At 44.3% G+C, this 20979-nt stretch overlaps 1 protein-coding gene and 1 non-coding gene across 3 annotated transcripts in view; both read left to right on the top strand.

Annotated features, from left to right (window-relative positions):
• Positions 1-561: 561 nt before the first annotated feature.
• Positions 562-680, top strand: LOC136315761 (5S ribosomal RNA). The gene has a single exon (XR_010727561.1). It is a non-coding gene; the product is annotated as a 5S ribosomal RNA (ribosomal RNA).
• An 11605-nt stretch (positions 681-12285) lies between these two features.
• SEH1L (SEH1 like nucleoporin) overlaps positions 12286-20979 on the top strand; it is a 35229-nt gene continuing 26535 nt past the window's right edge. For both annotated transcript variants that reach the window (XM_066246806.1, XM_066246804.1), the window contains exons 1-3: positions 12286-12559; positions 13838-13888; positions 17501-17647. In XM_066246806.1, coding sequence (XP_066102903.1) covers positions 12449-12559; positions 13838-13888; positions 17501-17647 — 309 coding nt within the window. In that variant the 5' untranslated portion in view covers positions 12286-12448. The remainder of the gene's footprint in view (positions 12560-13837; positions 13889-17500; positions 17648-20979) is intronic.

The raw sequence follows: 20979 nt of genomic DNA, 5'->3' as shown, positions 1-20979 counted from the left end.
GGTGGGGGTGGGGGTGGGGTGGGTGGGGGTGCGGTGTGGGGTTGCGGGGAGGTTCCCCCCGAAGTCCAGGGAGCGGCGCTTTCACCTTGGGGCAGGGATTCTCTTCCGCCCGGCCGCTGCCCGCCCGCGCAGTTGGGCGCGTGCAGGCGCGGACCCTGTAGAAAGGCAGCGCGCAGGCAAGCAGAGGGAGGACTCATTGGAACAGACCCCTGCACCTGCTGTCCAGCCCGCTGACGCTGGCCCTCGCGGTCCCGCCCCCAGCCCCGCCCCGGACCTCGCCCCCGCCAGCCCCGCCGCTGTGCCACGGCAGACCCCCCTGACTCGCGCCCATTCCCCGCACCTCCCCGCTCCCACCGGTTGTCTCGGTGGGCACCGCTTCGGCACCCAGGAATCATGACAGGGCTCTCAGGAGGTGCCCTTGGCAGCCCAAGGGAAGCTTTGGCGGAGGGCAGAAACCGCTGCCACGCAGAGCTTGTGCGGGTGCGGACGCCGCGGAGCGGTGAGGAGACCTGGTGGCCAGGCCTTTCTTCTTGGGCCACCAAGAGGCCGCCGCCGCCGGGCGTCTACGGCCATACCACCCTGAACGCGCCCGATCTCGTCTGATCTCGGAAGCTAAGCAGGGTCGGGCCTGGTTAGTACTTGGATGGGAGACCGCCTGGGAATACCGGGTGCTGTAGGCTTTTTGCCTCCCCCGACCCCTGCCCACCTTGTGTTTTCCTTGGCCTTGGCCACAGGGTCGCGTGCCCCCACTCATGCCCGCGGGGCACACGGAGAGAGCCACTGCATCCGAATGCGCCCAGCCTACTTGCAGCCGAGAGCCGAGGAAGGGCCCTCCTCCGTCCGCCTTGAGTGCCGCCAGGCCACTCACTGAGACAAGTGGGAGGCTGTCCCTGGCATTGACCTTAAAAGTAGTTGCATGGGCGATGGTGTTAAGCATGATTCAAGACAAGCTACTGGTATGGAAATGCCACTGAAAATAGCTTGTGCTGGTATAAAAGTTATTCTGGTCAGAATCTCTAGAAATCATCATTTTAGTGTGAACAATATGAGCCAGGTAATGGAGACTCAGAAATGGTTCCTGCCTGTCAACTCTGAAGGGAAAAACTCAGAAAATGAACAATGGCCTCTGCCAGCACTTCTGTGTTGGAGATAATGGGTCCTTTAGCTCTTGTTGTATTGCCAGAGAATTCAGATTCTCCCCATATGTCCTGGTGCCTTTGGATTTGCTGCCCCAGTACCAGAACTCAGAGAGGTCATGGATCTGAGTGTTTTGGCCCTTTAAGAGGAACTGTGTGGGACTCTACAAGCCTTCTGTTTCAATCATAATCCCTACTGGTTTTTACAGCCTGAGATATGGGGACTTCTCTTCCTGGCACTAGAACTCTGGTGTGGGGTTGGGACCCCTCACTCCTCTGAAAACCTTCATAGCTGAGATAGCCCTGCCTTTTTTTTTTTTTTGTATTTTTCCAAAGTTAGAAGCAGGAAGACAGTCAGACTCCCGCACGCACCTGACCAGGATCCACCGGGCATTCCCAGTAGGGGGCGATCTGAGGCATTGCTCTGTTGTGGCTGGCTGGAGCCACTCTAGCACCTGAAGCGGAGGCCATGGAGCTGTCCTCAGCGCTCGGGCCAACCCTGCTCCAATGGAGCTTTGGCTGCTGGAGGGAAGAGAAAGAGAGGAAAGAGTGGAGGTAGGGTGGAGAAGCAGATGAGTGTTTCTCCTGTGTGCCCTGACCAGGAATTGAACCCAGGACTTCCATACGCCAGGCTGACGCTCTACCACTGAGCCAGCTGGCCAGGGCCTTCTTCCTGATTTTTATTCATCACACGTGTGTGGGACCAGGCCATTCCAAGTTTCCATCCCTCCTACCAGTCTTGTGGCTGCTTCTTTATATCCTTGGCTATAAGACTTCTGTTTAGCTAGATTTAAGGTGGTTCTCGTTGGTTGTTCTATAGTTTAGTTGTAATTTTGATGTGGTTATGGGAGGGTGTACCACATTCACCCACTTTGCCATCTTGACTGGAAGCTACTGAGAATCATAAATCTTTAGAATGATAGAAAATATGGCTCAGTTACTTCCTTCTATAGCAGTGTCATCTGAGATCCAGAAAAGCCCAACATGTATCAGCCAGAACTCTAACTCACAGATATACATAAGCAGATACAGTGAAGTGGGGAAAAAGGAGTTGTTTCAATAGGCAACACCTAAAATTCTTTCGTAGGAAAGGTTAGGTCCAAATGTATCTACCAGAGGCAACAGAACAATGTATCATGATGACTTCTATAAGAAATTAACAGAAATTAAAAAAAAAAGTTTTAAATTTCAGAACAGTTTAAGATTTGCAAAACAATTGGGGTGACAATACAGAAAGTTTCCATATACTCCACACACTGTTTCCACTATTATTAACATCTTACATTTGTATTGTGCATTTGTCACAACTAATGAGCCAATATGAACCCATTGTTATTAACTAAGTCTATACTTTATACAAATTTCCTTAGTTTTTAACTAATATTAGTTTTTCTGTTCCAGGAAACCACATTACTTTTAATTACTATGTTTCATCAGGCTCTTTGGCTGTTAACAGTTTCTCAAAGTTCATGCATTTTTGATGATCTTAACAATTTTAAGGAATAACAGTTAGGTGTTCTGTAGAATGTTCTTTATTGGGATTTATCTAGTATTTTTCTCATGAGTTGACTGGGGTTATGTGTTTTGGGCAGGAAGACCACAGAGGTAAAGTGCTATTCTCATCATATCATATCAAGGCTACATGCTACTGACATGACTTATCATTGTTGATGTTGGCTTTGATCACCTGGCTGAGGTCGTTGTTGTTAGGTTTCTCCTTTATAAAGTTACTCTTTTTCCTTTCTTGCTATATTGCACTCTTAAAGAAAGTCACCATCTGTCGCCCTCAATTAAGGTTTGGGAAGTTGTGCTCATCTTCCTTGAGGATGGAGTATCTACACATATTATTTGGAATACTACATAAAAGAGTTGTCTATTTTATTTATTTACTTTCCAATAATTTATTAATATTTGTATGGTGCACAAATTTTCTGCTTTGGTTTATAATCTATGTAATACTACTTTTTTTTTTTTTTTTTTTTTTTTACAGAGACAGAGAGCAAATCAGAGAGAGGGATAGACAGGGACAGACAGACAGGAATGGAGAGAGATGAGAAGCATCAATCATTAGTTTTTCATTGCGCGTTGCAACACCTTAGTTGTTCATTGATTGCTTTCTCATATGTGCCTTGACCGCGGGTCTTCAGCAGACCGAGTAACCCCCTGCTGGAGCCAGCGACCTTGGGTTCAAGCTGGTGGGCTTTTGCTCAAACCAGATGAGCCCGGGTTCAAGCTGGCGACCTCGGGGTCTCGAACCTGGGTCCTCAGCATCCCAGTCCGGCGCTCTATCCACTGCGCCACCGCCTGGTCAGGCAATACTACTTTTTTAAAAAATTAAATTTTATTTTTTGTAGCAGAGACAAAGAGAGTCAGAGAGAGGGACAGATACGGACAGACAGACAGGAAGGGAGAGAGATGAGAAACATCAATTCTTCATTGTGGCTCCTTAGTTGTTCATTGATTGATTTCTCATATGTGCCTTGACTGGGGGGCTACAGCAGACTGAGTGATTCCTTGCTCCAGACAGAGACCTTGGGCTCAAGCTGGTGCCCTTCATAATGACTTTCTGAGCTCTTTGCCCAAAGCACAAACTGGAGGCCCATCTCTAACCCCCTACTCCACAGTAGATGGGAGGGCCTCAGGGCTATATCCATGGAAACCTTACAAGTGTCCTTGGTGCATTCTGGTGCAGAAGGGCCTCTACCAGAGTTGCCTTTCCACCATCAGCATCTCTCATACTGTCCAAAAGCAGCATGTCCATCCAACAAGGGAGGCAGTGCCCCCCTCTGGTCACAGTAGAAGAGTTAGTCCATGATAGACAGCTCAGATGTCTGTGCAAATAACCAAGGTAAAGCTTCATTACCGGCAACTGTTATAAAGTACTGTAATCCGTAGGTTACATAGAGACAACAAGGCAGGTTACAGAAGAAATTTTGAGGAGTTTATTAATTAACCGGCTAGCTACATGGGGTACAGTCCCAAATCATGTAGGGCCTAATACAGTTCTGAGCCTGCTTTTATACAAAATCAAGTACAGTGAGATACGAGTACAAGTACAGTACCTTGAGATACGAACAGACCAACATACGAATTTTTTTATTTATTTATTGATTTTTTAATTGATTTTTAGAGAGAGGGGAGAGAGAGAGAAGGGGGAGGAGCAGGAAGCATCAACTCCCATATGTGCCTTGACCAGGCAAGCCCAGGGTTTCGAACCGGCAACCTCAGTGTTCCAGGTCGACGCTTTATCCCACTGCGCCACCACAGGTCAGGCCCAACATACGAATTTTTTAAGATATGAGCTGCGACTCTGTCCGTATTTTTGTTCGAGATCCAAGTGAGATTCTGAGGTACGAGTCGTGATTCGGGAAGCTGCCACTAGTTGGCGCGTTGGTGCACAGGTCCAGTATTGGCAGTTTGATATATGAGTTGACTGACTTACAAGCTCAGTTACAGAATGAATTAAATTCATCTCAAGGTGCCACTGTATCATGTTGCAAAATATCAACCAGCCAAAGCTTTGCAATGGCACACAGCTTGCAGTAAAAGAATTAATGAGCAATGTCATAGAAGCAACAATCTTGACAGGACCTTTCAAAGGCAAAGATGTCCTCTTTTCTCGCATTCCTATGATTCCAACGGATATGCCATTTCAATTTAAGAGACTGCAGTTCCCAATTCGATTAGCATTTGCAATCACCATCAACAAAGCTCAGGGCCAATTTTTTTTTTTATAAATAAATTTTTATCTAAATGGGGTGACATCAATAAATCAGGGTACATATATTCAAAGAAAACATTTCCAGGTTATTTTGTTATTTAGTTCTGTTGCATACCCATCACCCAAAGAGAGATCGTCCTCTGTCACCCTCTATCCAGTTTTCTTTGTACCCCTCCCCCTCCCCCCTCCCTCCGTCCCTCCCCCCACCCCCCGTAACCACCACACTCCTGTCCATGTCTCTTAGTCTCACTTTTATGTCCCATCAATGTATGGAGTCCTGCAGTTCTTGTTTTTTTCTGATTCGCTTATTTCACTCCGCATAATGTTATCAAGATTCCACCAATCTGCTGTAAGTGATCCGATGTCTCATTTCTTCTAGCTGACTAGTATACCATGGTGTATATGTGCCCCATCTTCTTTATCCAGCCTTCTATTTTTTTTTACAGTGATTAAAAGCCTTTAAGCATACTCTTGGCCAATACAGCAAGAATCCATAAGAGTAGTGTCCTTAACATGTTCACCAAGTCCAAGTTGGCCCCATCACCATGTCAAATCCCTGAAAAATGCAACCCAACCACAGTTCAGTCTGTAGGATCTGTCACAGGGAGCAGGAGTCCAGGAAAAGTCCGCATGGCACTGGAATTGTCACCATTCTATACTTTGCAGCTCATGTCCAAGTCCCAGTGACCGCTGCTTCTAGCTGGTAATGATTCAGGTAGACTGGAGAAACCATTTGCAGCATGCGTGGATATGGAGCTTCTGTTCTCCTCTGCCTGGAGAGATGAGACCAGGTAGCTTTTCCCTGGAGCTCTGCGACTGTGGCATGGTAAAGAGAACCTTGGGATACACTAAGCTGGGTGGCAAAGGTAGATTCATAATAGAAGTTGGCAAAAGGAGGAAAGAGAGCTCTAAATTAGGAGTAGGTCCCAGCCTGAAATATGAGTGGGGCATTGAGATAGGAGGGATAGAGGAAACACTATATATTAAGCAAAGCAGCAGAACATAGGGCTATCAACACCCACAACAGAGATCTTCGAGGGAAGAATAAAAAACCTGACTATTCAGGCAAAGCATAGTTAAGTGGCCCTTGTGCAAATGAGATCAGTTTACCTGCTTCTTGGAAGAAATACCCTGGGCTCGTCCACAGTGTCGTAGATGGGGCCGACGGCCCTGGGCACCTTCAGCCTTCAGTGGCAAACCCCAGCTTTCTGGGCAAGGTTAGGTCATAGGTGGCTGGAGCAGGGCTGGAAGAGACTGAACCCTCCCTTAGAGGAATGAGGGGGAAGCCTACCTTCCAGTGTCCCTGTTTCCTCACAGTAGAGGCATGTAAGCCTGGCAGGCTTTAGCTCAATGACCTTCCTTTCCACTATTAAAGCAGGACCCAGATGGCATCCTAGGAGACCCCTTTGGGGCGTTGGAGCCTTTAAGGGCGTATCCTAAAAGCTGGTAGTTCCCCTGATCTCTATTGGGCTTTTTCTGCCTCTAGGTATCTTAAAAGCCATGCTCAGAAGATCTTGCTTAGGGGTTTGAGGATCCCCATCCGCTCAGGGCCAATCTTTAGAATTGTGTGCTTTAGATCTACACACGGATTGCTTCTCACATGGACAATTATATGTTGCGTGTTCTAGAGTCCGCAAACCAGACAATCTCTGTATCTGCACAGACAATGGAACAAAAAATATTGTATAGCCTGACCAGGCGGTGGCGCAATGGATAGAGCGTCGGACTGGGATGCGGAGGACCTGGGTTCGAGACCCGAGGTTGCCAACTTCTGCGCAGGCTCATCTGGTTAAAGCAAAAACTCACCACCTTGGACCCAAGGTCACTGGCTCGAGCAAGGGGTTACTCAGTCTGCTGTAGCCCCACGGTCAAGGCACATATGAGAAAGCATTCAATGAACAACTAAAGTGTTGCAATGCGCAACGAAAAACTAATGATTGATGCTTCTCATCTCTCCGTTCCTGTCTGTCTGTCTTGTCTATCCCTCTCACTGACTCTCTCTCTGTCTCTGTAAATAAATAAATAAATAATCTTAAAAAAAATTGTATACCCACAAGCATTGCAAAATTAAACATATTAGAAACATGTGCTTTCTCTTTTCTTTCTTTTCCATTTAACCAACCTGAGCCACAGCAACGCATGGCTGGGTACAGCTAGTGTATTAATACATATATTAAAAAGATTTATATTTAAAGGGATTAATTTTAAGGAATTGGTTTATGTAACTGTGGGAGCTGGCAATTCTGAAATCTGTAGGTCAGGCTAAAAATTCAGGCAGGACTTCTGTTACAGTCTTGAGGCAGATTTCCTACTTTTCCCCTGGAAAACTTTAGCCTTGCTTTTTTTTTTTTTTTTTTTTTCCATTTTTTCTGAAGCTGGAAACAGGGAGAGACAGTCAGACAGACTCCCGCATGCGCCCGACCGGGATCCACCCGGCACGCCCACCATGGGGCGACGCTCTGCCCACCAGGGGGCGATGCTCTGCCCATCCTGGGCGTCGCCATGTTGCGACCAGAGCCACTCTAGCACCTGGGGCAGCGGCCAAGGAGCCATCCCCAGTGCCCGGGCCATCTTTGCTCCAATGGAGCCTTGGCTGCGGGAGGGGAAGAGAGAGACAGAGAGGAAAGCGCGGCGGAGGGGTGGAGAAGCAAATGGGCGCTTCTCCTGTGTGCCCTGGCCGGGAATCGAACCCGGGTCCTCTGCACGCTAGGCCGACGCTCTACCGCTGAGCCAACCGGCCAGGGCTAGCCTTGCTTTTAAGGCTTTCAAATGAATAGATGAGGGCCATCCACATTATCGAAAGTAATCACCTTCACTTAAAGTCAACTGATTATAGATGTTAATTACACTGACAAAATACTTTCACAGCAACATCTACACTAATATTTGATTATACAACTGGGCACTATAGCCTAGCCCAGCTGACATACAACTGGGCATCTAGTCATACTCCTTAACCCCAAGAGAGATGCAAGTCCTTGAGTGATGATTATTACTATTTGCCTTGATACCCCATGACTTAAGTATTACAATGTAAAATTAACAATACTTAAATACCAGTATGTAGAGTCAATACATCTTATGTCATATAATAAGGGGATATTATAAGGGGAGAATGTGGGAGACAGGCTGTAAGCTGACAAAATCCTCACAGCCTAGGGCTTATTTTAAGACTAAGCTCTTCTCCAGCCTTCTAATACTAAGATCTTCCACACATCCATATTATACTAAGATCTTCTCAACACTAAGCTTTTCCCTATACTCTTGACTGTTGCATGATGTGGGGTGGTGCACTATCATGAGGAATCCCATTTATGCCTCAGATAAGTGACTTTGTATCAGAGACTTCCTTATTTGTAAATTGGCTTAAAGGCTTTAATTTCTACACTATAAAATGAGGCAGACCAAGGGCTCTCTCTCTCTGATTTTGCCATCAGCATTGCAGAGGCCTCTTGATCCCATCCTGTTTTCTCGGTGAGTCTATTTTCTTAATTCTGTGCCGTTCTTCCTCAGGACCTGGAATTAGTAGCCATGCTGATTCGCAGCAGGAGAAGACAAAGATATTTGTTACACACAAACACACACACACATATTTATGACCAACTAAGGAAGAAATACTCATAATAATTACTGTCCTTATTTCTAGAATCAGTCATTTGGTTGTAGCTAGTATTTATAGTTAACCTTCTTCTACTACTATTCTATATATATATATATATATATATTTGTATTTTTCTGAAGCTGGAAACGGGGAGAGACAGTCAGACAGACTCCCGCATGCGCCCGACCGGGGTCCACCCGGCGACCAGAGCCACTCTAGCGCCTGGGGCAGAGGCCAAGGAGCCATCCCCAGCGCCCGGGCCATCTTTGCTCCAATGGAGCCTTGGTTGCGGGAGGGGAAGAGAGAGACAGAGAGGAAAGCGTGGCGGAGGGGTGGAGAAGCAAATGGGCGCTTCTCCTATGTGCCCTGGCCGGGAATCGAACCCGGGTCCCCCACACGCCAGGCCGACGCTCTACCGCTGAGCCAACCCACCAGGGCCTCCCACTGGTCTTAATGCTGGGACATGGTAATATAAAAAGGCACTCTAAGGGGTCCCCTATGTTCCAAACATACTCTTTCTTATCTCAACTGTGGAGTAGAAGCCTAATTTTTCCATAGTACTTAGGAGCCATCACCCCAGCCTGCACAGAAACTCCCTTCTTTTCCTGTTGATTAAGAGACTTGAAGAGCCCAAAGTGGTTGGACAACAGTCTTATCTTAACTTCCAGTCAAATAGAAGCATTGTGTATCTGGGTGAGAGCATTCTTCCCTTTGAAATAAAGACTTCTAAACCAATAGAGTATCAGGTCATAGAACAGGAAGCAAAAATTTTGCTGGTGGGTTAATATTGATAGTGCTTTCATTTTCACCCCATTGATCCCTGACTGTGGGAAAAACAGTACCATATATTGCACACTGATTCAGAGCTTACATAGCCTCCTGGAGAACATTGTTCCAGCTCAGCATTGTATTGATACCTACTGGACACTGTAACTGAGTCTTTCAAAAAGCCATTTTATCATTAAATGAAGAATGCTGCTTTAGTATGATGGGGAACATAGCAAGATCAGTGAATTCCATGAGCATAAGTCATTGCCATACTTCATTTGTTGTTATGCAAATTATAGAACAGAAGCAATGCTGCGTAGAACACCATGATAGTGTACAGCAATTTTGGCAGAAGCATTGCATGTAGGGAAGGCAAATTCATATCCAGAGTAAATGTCTCTCTCAATAAGAATAAAACACTGCCCCTGTCATAAATGGAAGTGGACCAATGTCATCAACTTGCCACCAGGTAGCTGGCTGATCAAACCAGGGATGCTGCCATAATGGGGACTCAGTGTTGGTCTCTGCTTCTGGCAGATTGGTCAGCCAGCAGTGGTTTGTAGCCAGATCAGTGTTAATGAGTGGAAATCCATATTTCTGAATTCATGCATAATCTCCATCCCTAACACCATGGCCACTGAGTTGAAGAGTCCATTGAGAGCAAGAGTAGGAAGAAAAGGAGGCTGATTGGTCTCCACAGACCGAGTGATCCTATCCACCTGATTATTAGCATCATCCCTTGCTAAGGTCACTCTCCGGTGAGCATTCAAATGGGTCACAAACATCTTCATGTTTTTCCGCCCATTCAGAGATGTGTATCCCAATACTTCTTCCCTAAATATCCTTGTCACTAATTTTCCAATCATGTTCCTTCCTGGTCCCTGACCATCAAGCCACAGTATATAATTGTACTTTTGGCCATTTCTCTTCCCAAGCTAAGTGCACAGCCAGGTACAATGCTCAAAGTTCTGCACACTGGGAAGATTTCCCTTTACCACTAACATTCAGGGATGTTCCAGAAAGGGACTATAGTGCTACAGTTTTACCCTTTCGACTGGTGTCTGCATATCAGGCAGAACCATGTGTAAACCTGGCTTGAGTTTTCTCTTCCTCAGTCAATTGATTGTAGAGAATCCCTCATGAGGCCATATATGTGGAGGGCTGAAACAGAGAAGGTAGTGGTACAAGAGTGGGGGCCAAAGGTGTCATTCAAAACTAGCAGCTTTTTGGGTCATTCAGTAAGTGGACTGGACTAGCATGCCCAAATGAGGAATATGTTGCCTCCAAAATCCAGAGGCTCACTAGGTATTGTATCTCTTTTTTGTTGTTGTTGGAGGAAGAGCCAGATATAATAACTTATCCTTCCATCTTATAAGAAATATCTTAACATTAGCATGATGTCATAATATACTGGAGAAGTGTAATATTTTGCAGAAGGGAAAGGTAATCAAGATCTCTCTGAATTAAATTATGAGATACAGGGGGTCCCTAGGTTATGACAGTTTTGACATACAACAGTTCGAGTTTATGATGTTAACTCCCATAAAAACTTTTAAAAAATTGAGACGTGTTTCAGTTTACTCATTTTTTGTTACTATAGTACAGTGTACAGTACAGTATATTTACGTTCTTTTCCTTTCTCTGTGGTTTAGTTGTGTTTTTATGTTCTGGATTATGATTTTACAACTGTGTTAGGATAGGTAAGTGACTTAGAATAGAGCGTGTTTCAACTTACAAAAGTGAGCGGTAGGTATAAAAAGGTTGATTACCCCTGGCTTACATAATCAACATACCACTGAGACACATCTTGGGGTAAGCCTGTACAGAGGGTGGGCATGTATATATAAATCATATATTTTCTACTCTTGCTGTGAGCCTAAAACTGCTCTGAAACAAATGAAGCCATTAAAGATTGGACTTTTATAGATAGTGAATGCTTTCTTTAGAAATGAGTGTCTTTGACTTTACAGCAATTACTGTTGTTATTAGTTATCATACCTGCAACTCATGGATTTGGGGTCTGCCTTTTAAAGTACCAATAAAATCTTATCATTTTTAGTTTTAAAGAAAAAAGGCAAGAAAAGAAAATTTCAGAAAGGCTAGATCATTTCTCCACTTCTCTGGTTTCTGTGTAATCCATCAGGAGACTAACTGTTTTGAAAACTTTCTACCTTGCTAATATTAACATGCCAAACCCCTTTGGCAGGCTCATTTTCCATTTATTTTATTTTTACTTTCACTCCCCTCATTCAGTTTTATATTGTTTCCCATCCTATCTAACTCTATCACTAACCCCCCTGGAATGTCTAATAAACAAGATCCCCCAAATTGTTGACCCCTTTGCAGAATATTCCTCCACTTTCTGGGTTTGACTGAATCCTTGATTTGAGGACTCCTCTTCATCGGCCTCCTTTCAAAGGGTTTTTTGCTCATTTGACATTTCTTTATTGAGAACTCTGGCACCAGGCTAGTCGTTCTTCCAATTCATCCTAGAAGTTTGCCACTCTCCTAGATCGTTTAAGTTGATACAAGGGGAATTTTCTAATTTTGCACATATCGTGGTTCCTGTTATACCTCCAAGCCTTTCTACCTGTGAAATCTTTAAACATTTTGACGACTTTTGATCTTTTCCTCCTCCTCTCACCACACCTGCTCTTAGATCTCCATAACCCCTCATCTTCTTCTTCTCAACTCCATCCCTCCTGCCTTCATTTTTCCGCTACTGAGCCTGAACTCCTTAGTCCCAGCTGCAGGCGTCTCTCCATTTTTCCTGCTCTTTAGTTGTCCCAGCAAAGCTCTGTACCTGACTGAATGAATCCAAGTCCGACTGCTCCACTAGATCCGAGCACTCAACCCGTCTCGGGGGAAATAAATTGGAAAGTTGAACGAAACTTATTCGACGTCGAGGACTGTGTATGGTATTTTTAACTTTTTCATTTTTTTCTTAATTTCCATACGTCAACAAAGAGGGCTTTCACGGCAAAGCCCAACCCCCAAGCTAGGGGGCCGCCCACCCCACGGCTTCCTTAGGAGGCGCAGGCGCACTCAGTGCGGCCTCCCGGGGCATGCTGGGACAAGAGAGGCGCGTGGGTGCGCGCAGGCCGCACGCACCGGCCGTGTCTGGTCGGTGGGCACCGGAGCGTTGCGGTCCACGCGCCGCTGCGGCTGCCCTCTTCCGACGTGGGAGGGGCAGACAAAGAAGGCTCGGGCTTGAAGGAAGCCATGTTTGTGGCGCGCAGCATTGCGGCGGACCATAAAGACCTCATTCACGATGTCTCTTTTGACTTCCACGGTCGGCGGATGGCGACTTGCTCTAGCGACCAGAGCGTCAAGGTGCTTGCGGAGCCTTTGGGTGGGGCCGAGCCCGGAAGGAGGGGAGCGGGAGCGTGCGCGACCCACGGTTTGAGCGGAGGGACCGGCGCGTAGAAAGAAAGGGGCTACTTCCGATATTGTGGCGCGCAGTCGGGCACGGGGCCTAGAACCCGGGAGAGGCAGGCAGGCAGGCAAGCTAGCTGCGGCCGAGTGGCCGCCCTACCGTCCTCTCCGTCTATGTGCGGAACGCAGCCAGTTCGGGACGTGGGTGGGGGTTGTTGTGCTGTGTGCGCCTGCGCAGAGCGGGCGGGCTACCGGCCACGTGCGCGCTCCCGCTCCCCAGGGGCCACTGAGAGCCCGCACGGTTCCCAGTAATCCTAGGTAGGGTCGCTGTGGGAGCTTTCTCAGTTTAGTCCCCAGTAGGAGTTTGTCCACGGAGTTCTGGCTGTAGCGTGCTATAAGTTACTATGCTTGTTCAGTGAGAGGACTGCCGTGGGGCCATTTAGAGCAGTCAGGTCGCGAGGTGTTCTCAAGTTAGGTGTGCCTCATTCCTTTCCTGGGGAGACTGTTCTCTCCTTGTGTTCAGAGAGGAGGCTCACCTTGTTTCGCGGTGAAAGAAATACAAATCCATTTATATCCAATGAAGTTCTCTTACTATGGAGGAATTGTGTGTTTCCTAAAAGTTGCTGTAAACTTCTGTGTTCCGCTTTTGACAAACATCTGTTAATGATAGTTGGGATTTAGAAACCTCAGAAATGTAAGGTAAATAAATGATAATAGACTTGAAAATAAGAGTATGTTTTATTTGCAGTCCAGACAACTCCAAAATAACCGAAAATCTGAAGGATGATATTTACTTCTTTTTTTTTTTTTTTGTATTCTGAAGCTGGAAACGGGGAGAGACGGTCAGACAGACTCCTGCATGCGCCCGACCGGGATCCACCCGGCACGCCCACCAGGGGGCGACGCTCTGCCCACCAGGGGGCGATGCTCTGCCCCTCCTGGGGTTGCTCTCCCGCGACCAGAGCCACTCTAGCGCCTGGGGCAGAGGCCAAGGAACCATCCCCAGCGCCCGGGCCATCTTTGCTCCAATGGAGCCTTGGCTGCGGGAGGGGAAGAGAGAGACAGAGAGGAAGGAGAGGGTGGGGGGTGGAGAAGCAAATGGGCGCTTCTCCTATGTGCCCTGGCCAGGAATCGAACCCGGGTCCCCCGCACGCCAGGCCGACGCTCTACCCTGAGCCAACCTGCCAGGGCCTAGGAATTCTTTGTGTAAAATATCTGTCTTAAATTTTTTTATAGGTCTGGGATAAAAGTGAAAGTGGTGATTGGCACTGTACCGCCAGCTGGAAGGTTAGTATTTATTTTTATAGTAATTTTAAAGTATGTTTACTATTTGGTGGGAGTATCAGTGACTTGTTCAGTTTTAGGAGAATTACAAAATTTCTATTTCTTTTTTTTTATTTTTTTTGTATTTTTCTGAAGCTGGAAACAGGGAGAGACAGTCAGACAGACTCCCGCATGCGCCCGACTGGGATCCACCCGGCAGGCCTACCAGGGGGCGACACTCTGCCCACCAGGGGGCGATGCTCTGCCCCTCCGGGGCGTCGCTCTGTTGTGACCAGAGCCACTCTAGCGCCTGATGCAGAGGCCAAGGAGCCATCCCCAGCGCCCAGGCCATCTCCGCTGCAATGGAGCCTCAGCCGCGGGAGGGGAAGAGAGAGACAGAGAGGAAGGAGAGGGGGAGGGGTGGAAAAGCAGATGGGCGCCTCTCCTGTGTGCCCCGGCCGGGAATCGGGAATCGAACCCGGGACTTCCGCACGCCAGGCCGAAGCTCTACCACTCAGCCAAATGGCCAGGACCCAAAATTTATATTTCTTTTCTTGAAAAGGGGTTTTACATTTTTTACTATTAAAATAACACTTCAGAAAATTTGAGAATAAGTAAATTTGTAATTCCATAGCATTCTAAAATAATTCTTTTTAGCATATTAGTATTTTTTTTTCTTAATTTTTATTAAATGAGAACAGGGGAGGCAGAGAGACAGACTCCCACATGCACCCCGACCAGAATTCACCCAGTAGTCCCCCTATGGGGTGATGCTCTGCCTCCCTGGTGTGTTACTCTGTTGCTTGGCAACTGAGCTATTTTTAGTGCCTGAGGCAGAGGCCACAGAGCCATCCTCAGCGCCCTGGGCCAACTTTCTGGAGCCAATTGAGCCATGGCTGTGGGAGGTGGGAGGGAGAGAGAAGAGGGGAGGAGTGGAGAAGCAGATGATTGCGATTGCTTCTCAGAATCAAACCAGGGACATCCATACCCATGCTGATATTCTACCACTGAGCCAACCAGCCAGGCCCCAGTCCAGTATTTCTTATTTCATTTACACATTTTTCATGGCTATGATGTTTCATACATTTTTATTTCTTGATTAAAAAAAAATCTACTTAGGTAGAATTTTACATACCTTAAGAGTGATCAGTTTCAAGTGTACAGTTTAGTAAGTTCTGGCAAATTTATACAATTTTGTAAACATCACCACAATCTAGTTTTAGAACGCTAACCACATCAGCCCTGAAATGTAATGGGCACAATCGCCATTTCCCTCCCAAGCCCCAGCCAGCCACTGAACTGTTTTCCATCTCTATAGATTTACCTTTTTTAGACATTTCATATACAGTAAATAGAATTCTATGCTATGTAGTTATTTGTGTCTGGCTACTTTCCCTTATCATGTTTGTTAGGTTCATTCATGTTGTGTCATGTGTAAGTAGTTTGATTCTTTGTAATGAGGAATATTCCATTGTATAGAGAAGGCCATATTTTGTTTATTCATTCACCAGTTGATAGACATTTGAATTATTTCTAGTTTTTGTCAATTACGAATAATACTATTTTTAGCATGCCACACAAGTCTTTGTGTGGACATGATTTTATTTCTCTTAGGTACATGCCAAGGAGTAGAATGGCTGGGTTGGATATATTTTAACTTTCTAAGACACTGCTAAACTCTTTTCAAAGTGCCCTACCATTTTATAATCCCACCAAGAAATATATGAGGGTTCCAGTTTCTGTACATCCTCCTATATACTTGATACTTTCTTTTTTTTTTATTATAGCCATTTAGTCGATGTGAAGTGGTATCTCATTGGGCTTTGATTTGTATGCACTCAATAACTAAAGATGCTGATTATGTCTTTATGTACTTATTTGCCATTCATAAGTCTTTGGTGAATTGTCTATCCAAATCTTAAGTCCTCTTCCCTCTTTTAAATTGAAGTGAGATTCATGCAACATAAAATTAATTAAAAATGAACTATTTTAAAGTAAACAGTTCAGTGGTATTAACTCCACTGAAGAGTTATAGAGCTGTTATATATACCTATATAAGTTATATAGCTGTCACTTCTGTCTGGATCCAGAGTTTTCTTCTTTTTTTTTTACAGAGACAAAGAGTGAGTCAGAGAGAAGGATAGACAGGGACAGACAGGAACAGAGAGAGATGAGAAGCATCAATCATTTGTTTTTCATTGCGCCTTGCAACACCTTAGTCGTTCATTGATTGCTTTCTCATATGTGCCTTGACCGTGGGCCTTCAGCAGACCGAGTAACCCCTTGCTGGAGCCAGCGACCTTGGGTTCAAGCTGGTGGGCTTTTGCTCAAACCAGATGAGCCCGCGCTCAAGCTGGCGATCTCGGGGTCTCGAACCTGGGTCCCCTGCATCCCAGTCCAACACTCTATCCACTGTGCCACCACTTGGTCAGGCCAGAGTTTTCTTATCATTTCAATAGGAAACCCCTATCTTTTTGCTTTTGAGTTTCACAACATATTTCATAAGTATTTTGCAGTGTTTTCAAAGGCTCTTTTAAAACATAAGTATACCAATAAATATACCCTGTTTTGCTTAACTAATGGATATGTAAGTTTTTTTAAGTTTATTTTTATTGTGATGAACATCTTTGTGCAATCCTTATTCTTTAGTTAGATAGATTTTGCTGTCCTGGGAATCTGATATTTAACAATGTCACTGCCCTAATGTATCTTTTTACTAAAAAACCGGTATAAATAAAGAATTAAAGTTTAAAGAAGAAAAAGACTGGAGAAGACAAAGAATAAAGAAAAGGGTGTAATATTTACATTCGATGACGATATTATGTAGAAGTTAACAGATTATGAAAGTGTTCTGAGATTGTTGAGAGTAAAAGTGTTAGCTGTGCAGAAGCACAAAGCAGATTTTATAAAAATAATTGGTGGAGTGGTGCTTATTGTCATACAGTGTTTTTAAAGGAAAGCACGTGAAATTCTGTGGTGGTTTTTTTGTCCTCTCTCCCCTTCCCAGTTTTGATATGAAATTCTTTAAGACATTTCTTTTTTCTTTTGGTCAGCATGAAGAGTTGAAGAATAGCAATTTGATGTTTTTCATATGTAAAGATACTGCTCCTGAGCTTTAAATTATTTTCTTAGAATGCAAGGCTTTGGGCTTCTCTGTATTTGCTCACTCATTGCCTAATTACCTACAATAGTAGTCCATTTTCTAGACAGACACCAGTTAGAATCATTTAAGCATTTTGTTGCTATAGTTTCTATATGATGTTAGGCTTTTGAAACAGATAATTTTGATTAATTTTATTTTTTTAGGTGGGTGTTTCCTGTAGATATAATATACAGAATTAGTGGACTGGTAGAATCCCTGTTTAAAAGCTTGTTTAAGCTAAATTCTGAAACATGTCTCCGTTAGCACTGAAAGAGGTCAACTATGTTAGAAGAACTTGACTCCAGAAGGGCTGCAATTCTAAATATAGACTATCTTTAAATTAAAAAGTTTTAGAATTTAACTTTTTATTTAAATGTTAAATTGAATAGCTTTCTTCTCTTACTGAAGTAAGAATATCTATATTCTATTTCCTTAAGTAAAACCCTGTATGTGTGAAATATGAATAAACTTGTTTTTTGTTTCTAATTCCTCAGACACATAGTGGATCTGTGTGGCGCGTGACATGGGCCCATCCTGAATTTGGACAGGTTTTGGCTTCCTGTTCTTTTGACCGAACAGCTGCTGTATGGGAAGAAATAGTAGGAGAATCAAATGATAAACTGCGAGGACAGAGTCATTGGGTGAGACATTTGTTGGTTTTTGGGCAATTCAGGGACTGGGCATCCAAGGAACATTAGTCTTCCCAAGAAGTCTTCGGGCACTTGGTTAGGTGTTACTGTTCCCCTCTATTCTTACTGATTTCATTGTTCTTTCTTCCAGGTTTTTCTCCTACTTGCTTATGTAATTTTTCTTGGTCCTGACATGTGGTACTTAGGAGTACCCACGGCATTATTTAATTAAAACTTTGGTGGTGAATCCAGAGTATTGTGTTGTCTAAAAATTCCTTTTTTTTTTTTTTTTTTTTTAATTGAGAGGAAGGGAGATAGACAGACTCGCATGCGCCCAGACCAGGATCCACCCAGCAAGCCCCCCCCCCTTCCCGCCTAAGGGGCAATGCTCTGCCCATCTGGGATTGTTGCTCAGTTACTTGGCAAGTGAACTAAATTTTAGTGCCTGGGGTGAGGTCATGGAGACATCCTTGTGCCTGGGGCCAACTTGTTCCAACCAAGCCATGGCTGTAGGAGGGGATGGGGGGGGGGGGGGAGAAGAGGCAGGGTGAAGAAGCAGATGGTCGCTTCTCCTCTTTGACCTGACCAGAATTGAACCTGGGACATCCGCATGCCAGGCCAATGCTCTACCACTGAGCCACTGGCCAGGGCCTAAAATTCTTTAAAAATTGTGTTTTCTCTCTTTTGTGGTTACCTTTTTCTTACAAAATATACCCTTCTTTATCTGTTTCTGCTTTAACTCGAGCTCTTCCCTTGATTGTTTAAATTTAGGTAAGAATATAATGTATTTGCCACTCAAGTTCCTTGTCTGTAAAGTGAGAGAATTGAACTAGATTGCCTTTAAGATCTGTTCCAATGTTTTCTCTCTCTCCTTTATTTATTTTTTTAGAGAGGAGAGGGAGAGAGAGAGAGAGAGGAGAGACAGAGAGAGAGAAGGTGGGGAGGAGCTGGAAGCATCAACTCCCGTATGTGCCTTGACCAGGCAAGCCCAGGGTTTCGAACCAGCAACCTCAGCATTTCCAGGTCAATGCTTTATCCAGTGCACCACCACAGGTCAGGCTATTTTTTATAGTAGCTATTTAGGCACAAATAAAAAACTCAAAAGGTACAGACAAGTTTATACAATGAGAACTTCTTTACTGGCCACATAGGTCTCTCCCTAGAGGCAATCACTATTGCAGGCAGGTTTTTTGTGTATCTTTCTGTATACATTCCATGTCTTTATATAAATGCAGTGTTTTCTTCTGTATTCCTACTAGTCCTTCCCACCTTCCCGCACACTAATTCCAATATGGTGTCAATACTGTTCTTTTTTTCTGCTGCATTTTAAAATAGCAGTAAAATATACTTAACATAATATTTATAATTTTAACTGTAAGTGGCATTAATTACATTCACAATGCTGTTTGTTTATGCTTCACTGATAAATATACTGGAACTTTTAGTTTTACCAACATAAACTCTGTACCATTAAATGGTTCCTCTCCCTTTCCCCTCCTCCAGCCCTTGGTAACCTCTGTTCTACTTCCTCTCTCTGAATTTGACTACTCTAGCTTTGTTAAGCAGTGTTTTCAAGGTCTGTTGGGCAAATGAATTTGTAAAATCTGTATTTTCTAAGTTTGCTCACTTTTATTGTTAAAAATGGCCACTGCCCAGGTGAATGGTGCTGCCAGGTGAGACTGCTAATTTCCTTCCTGTTTGGGAAGGACCATTTTATGCTAATGTTGCTGGAGGAGGGGTTTTCACGTCAAGATAAGTTTGTGAGGAAGAAGGAGGAGGAAGAAAAAAGCCAAGATGTTGAACATCTTTTTTATGTGCTAATTGGTCATTTGTATATCTTATGATTTGTAAGAAATGTGCATTAGTTATTCAGATGACCAGAAAATTTCTCACATATATTTACCTTTCATCCATGGGTCCTTATTGGCTCCCAAAACCCTTGGAATTTTTTAAATGATGAGAGTGATAAATGTGTCTTTTTTCATGCTAATGGTATGACTTTTGGAAAGCTCCTAAGGATGGGTGCTTGTTTCCAGTGGAGCCAGTCTTAAAGGGTTGGAACTTTCAGTCCTACACTGCAACCTCCAGGGAGGGAGAGGGGCCAGTGAGTTAGTCAGTCTTGCCTATGTAAATAAGGAAGCCTTCCTATAACCCCAAAAGTACAAGGGTTTGGAGTGCTTCTGGGTTAGTTAACGTTCAGATTTGGGGAGAGTGATGTGCTTGGAGAGGGCATGGAAGCTCTGTGCCCTCTCCCCATACCTTTCGTCTCTTCCATGTGGCTGTTCCTGAGTTATGTATACTTTTATAATAAATCAGTAATGTAGTAAGTAAATGTTTTCACTGAGTTCTGTGTGTTGCTCTAGCAAATTACAGTTTGAACCCGAGGAAGAGCTCTTGGGAACCTCTGATTTATATAGCCAATCAGAAGCACAGATATTAACCTCCGGGTGGATGAGGCAGTTTAGTAGGACTGAACTGTGGTATTTGATGCTATTTTTAGGTAGATAGTGTCAGTATCTAGTTGAATTCTCCTTAGACCTGTTGGTTTCTGAGAATTGTTTGTTGGTGTAGGGAGATCCTCTTTCCTCACCCCCAATTAGAATTGTTACCAGAACCCGTTTACTTTAGAGGAAATGTTTATATAGGTCCTTTGCCCACATTTAAATTGGATTGTTTGTTGTTGTTCAGTTGTAGGAGTTCTTTATATACTCTGGATAGTAATCCCTTATCAGATATGATTTGTAGATATTATCTCCCATTCTGTGAGCTACCTTCTCACGCTCTTGATAATGTCCTCTGAGGCACTTCAAATTTTCATGAAGTCTAGTTTATCTGTTTCTTTCTTGTTTTTGTTTCCTCTATTTGTTTCCTGTTTTTTGGTGTCATATTTTAAGAAATCATTGCCAAATCCAATGTCATGAACACTTTCCTCAGAGTTTTCTTTTCAGAATATTATAGTTTTTTTAATTTAATTTTTTGACACACAGAGTCAGAGAGAGGGCAGATAGGAGCAGAAAGAAAGGAAGGGATAGAAGTGAGAAGCATCACTTCTTCATTGCAGAGCTCCTTAGTTGTTCATTGATTGCTTTCTCATATGTGCCTTAAGCAGGGGGCTCCAGCAGAGCAAGTGACCCCTTGCTCAAGCCAGCGACATTGGGCTCAAGCCAGCGACCATGGGGTTATTCTGTGATCCCACGCTCAAGCTGGTGAGCCCGTGCTCAAGTTGAATGAGCCTGGGTCCTCTGCGTTTCAGTCTGACGCTCTATCCATCGCGCCACTTCATAGTTAGGCTATATAGTTTTAGTTCTTTTTAAACAGTTTTAATTAATTAATTATTTATTTTT

Source organism: Saccopteryx bilineata, chromosome 11 (genome assembly GCF_036850765.1).
Source record: "Saccopteryx bilineata isolate mSacBil1 chromosome 11, mSacBil1_pri_phased_curated, whole genome shotgun sequence".
Taxonomy (NCBI): domain Eukaryota; kingdom Metazoa; phylum Chordata; class Mammalia; order Chiroptera; family Emballonuridae; genus Saccopteryx; species Saccopteryx bilineata.
Note: the sequence above shows the minus strand (reverse complement) of the source record. Positions and strands in the feature narration are given on the sequence as shown.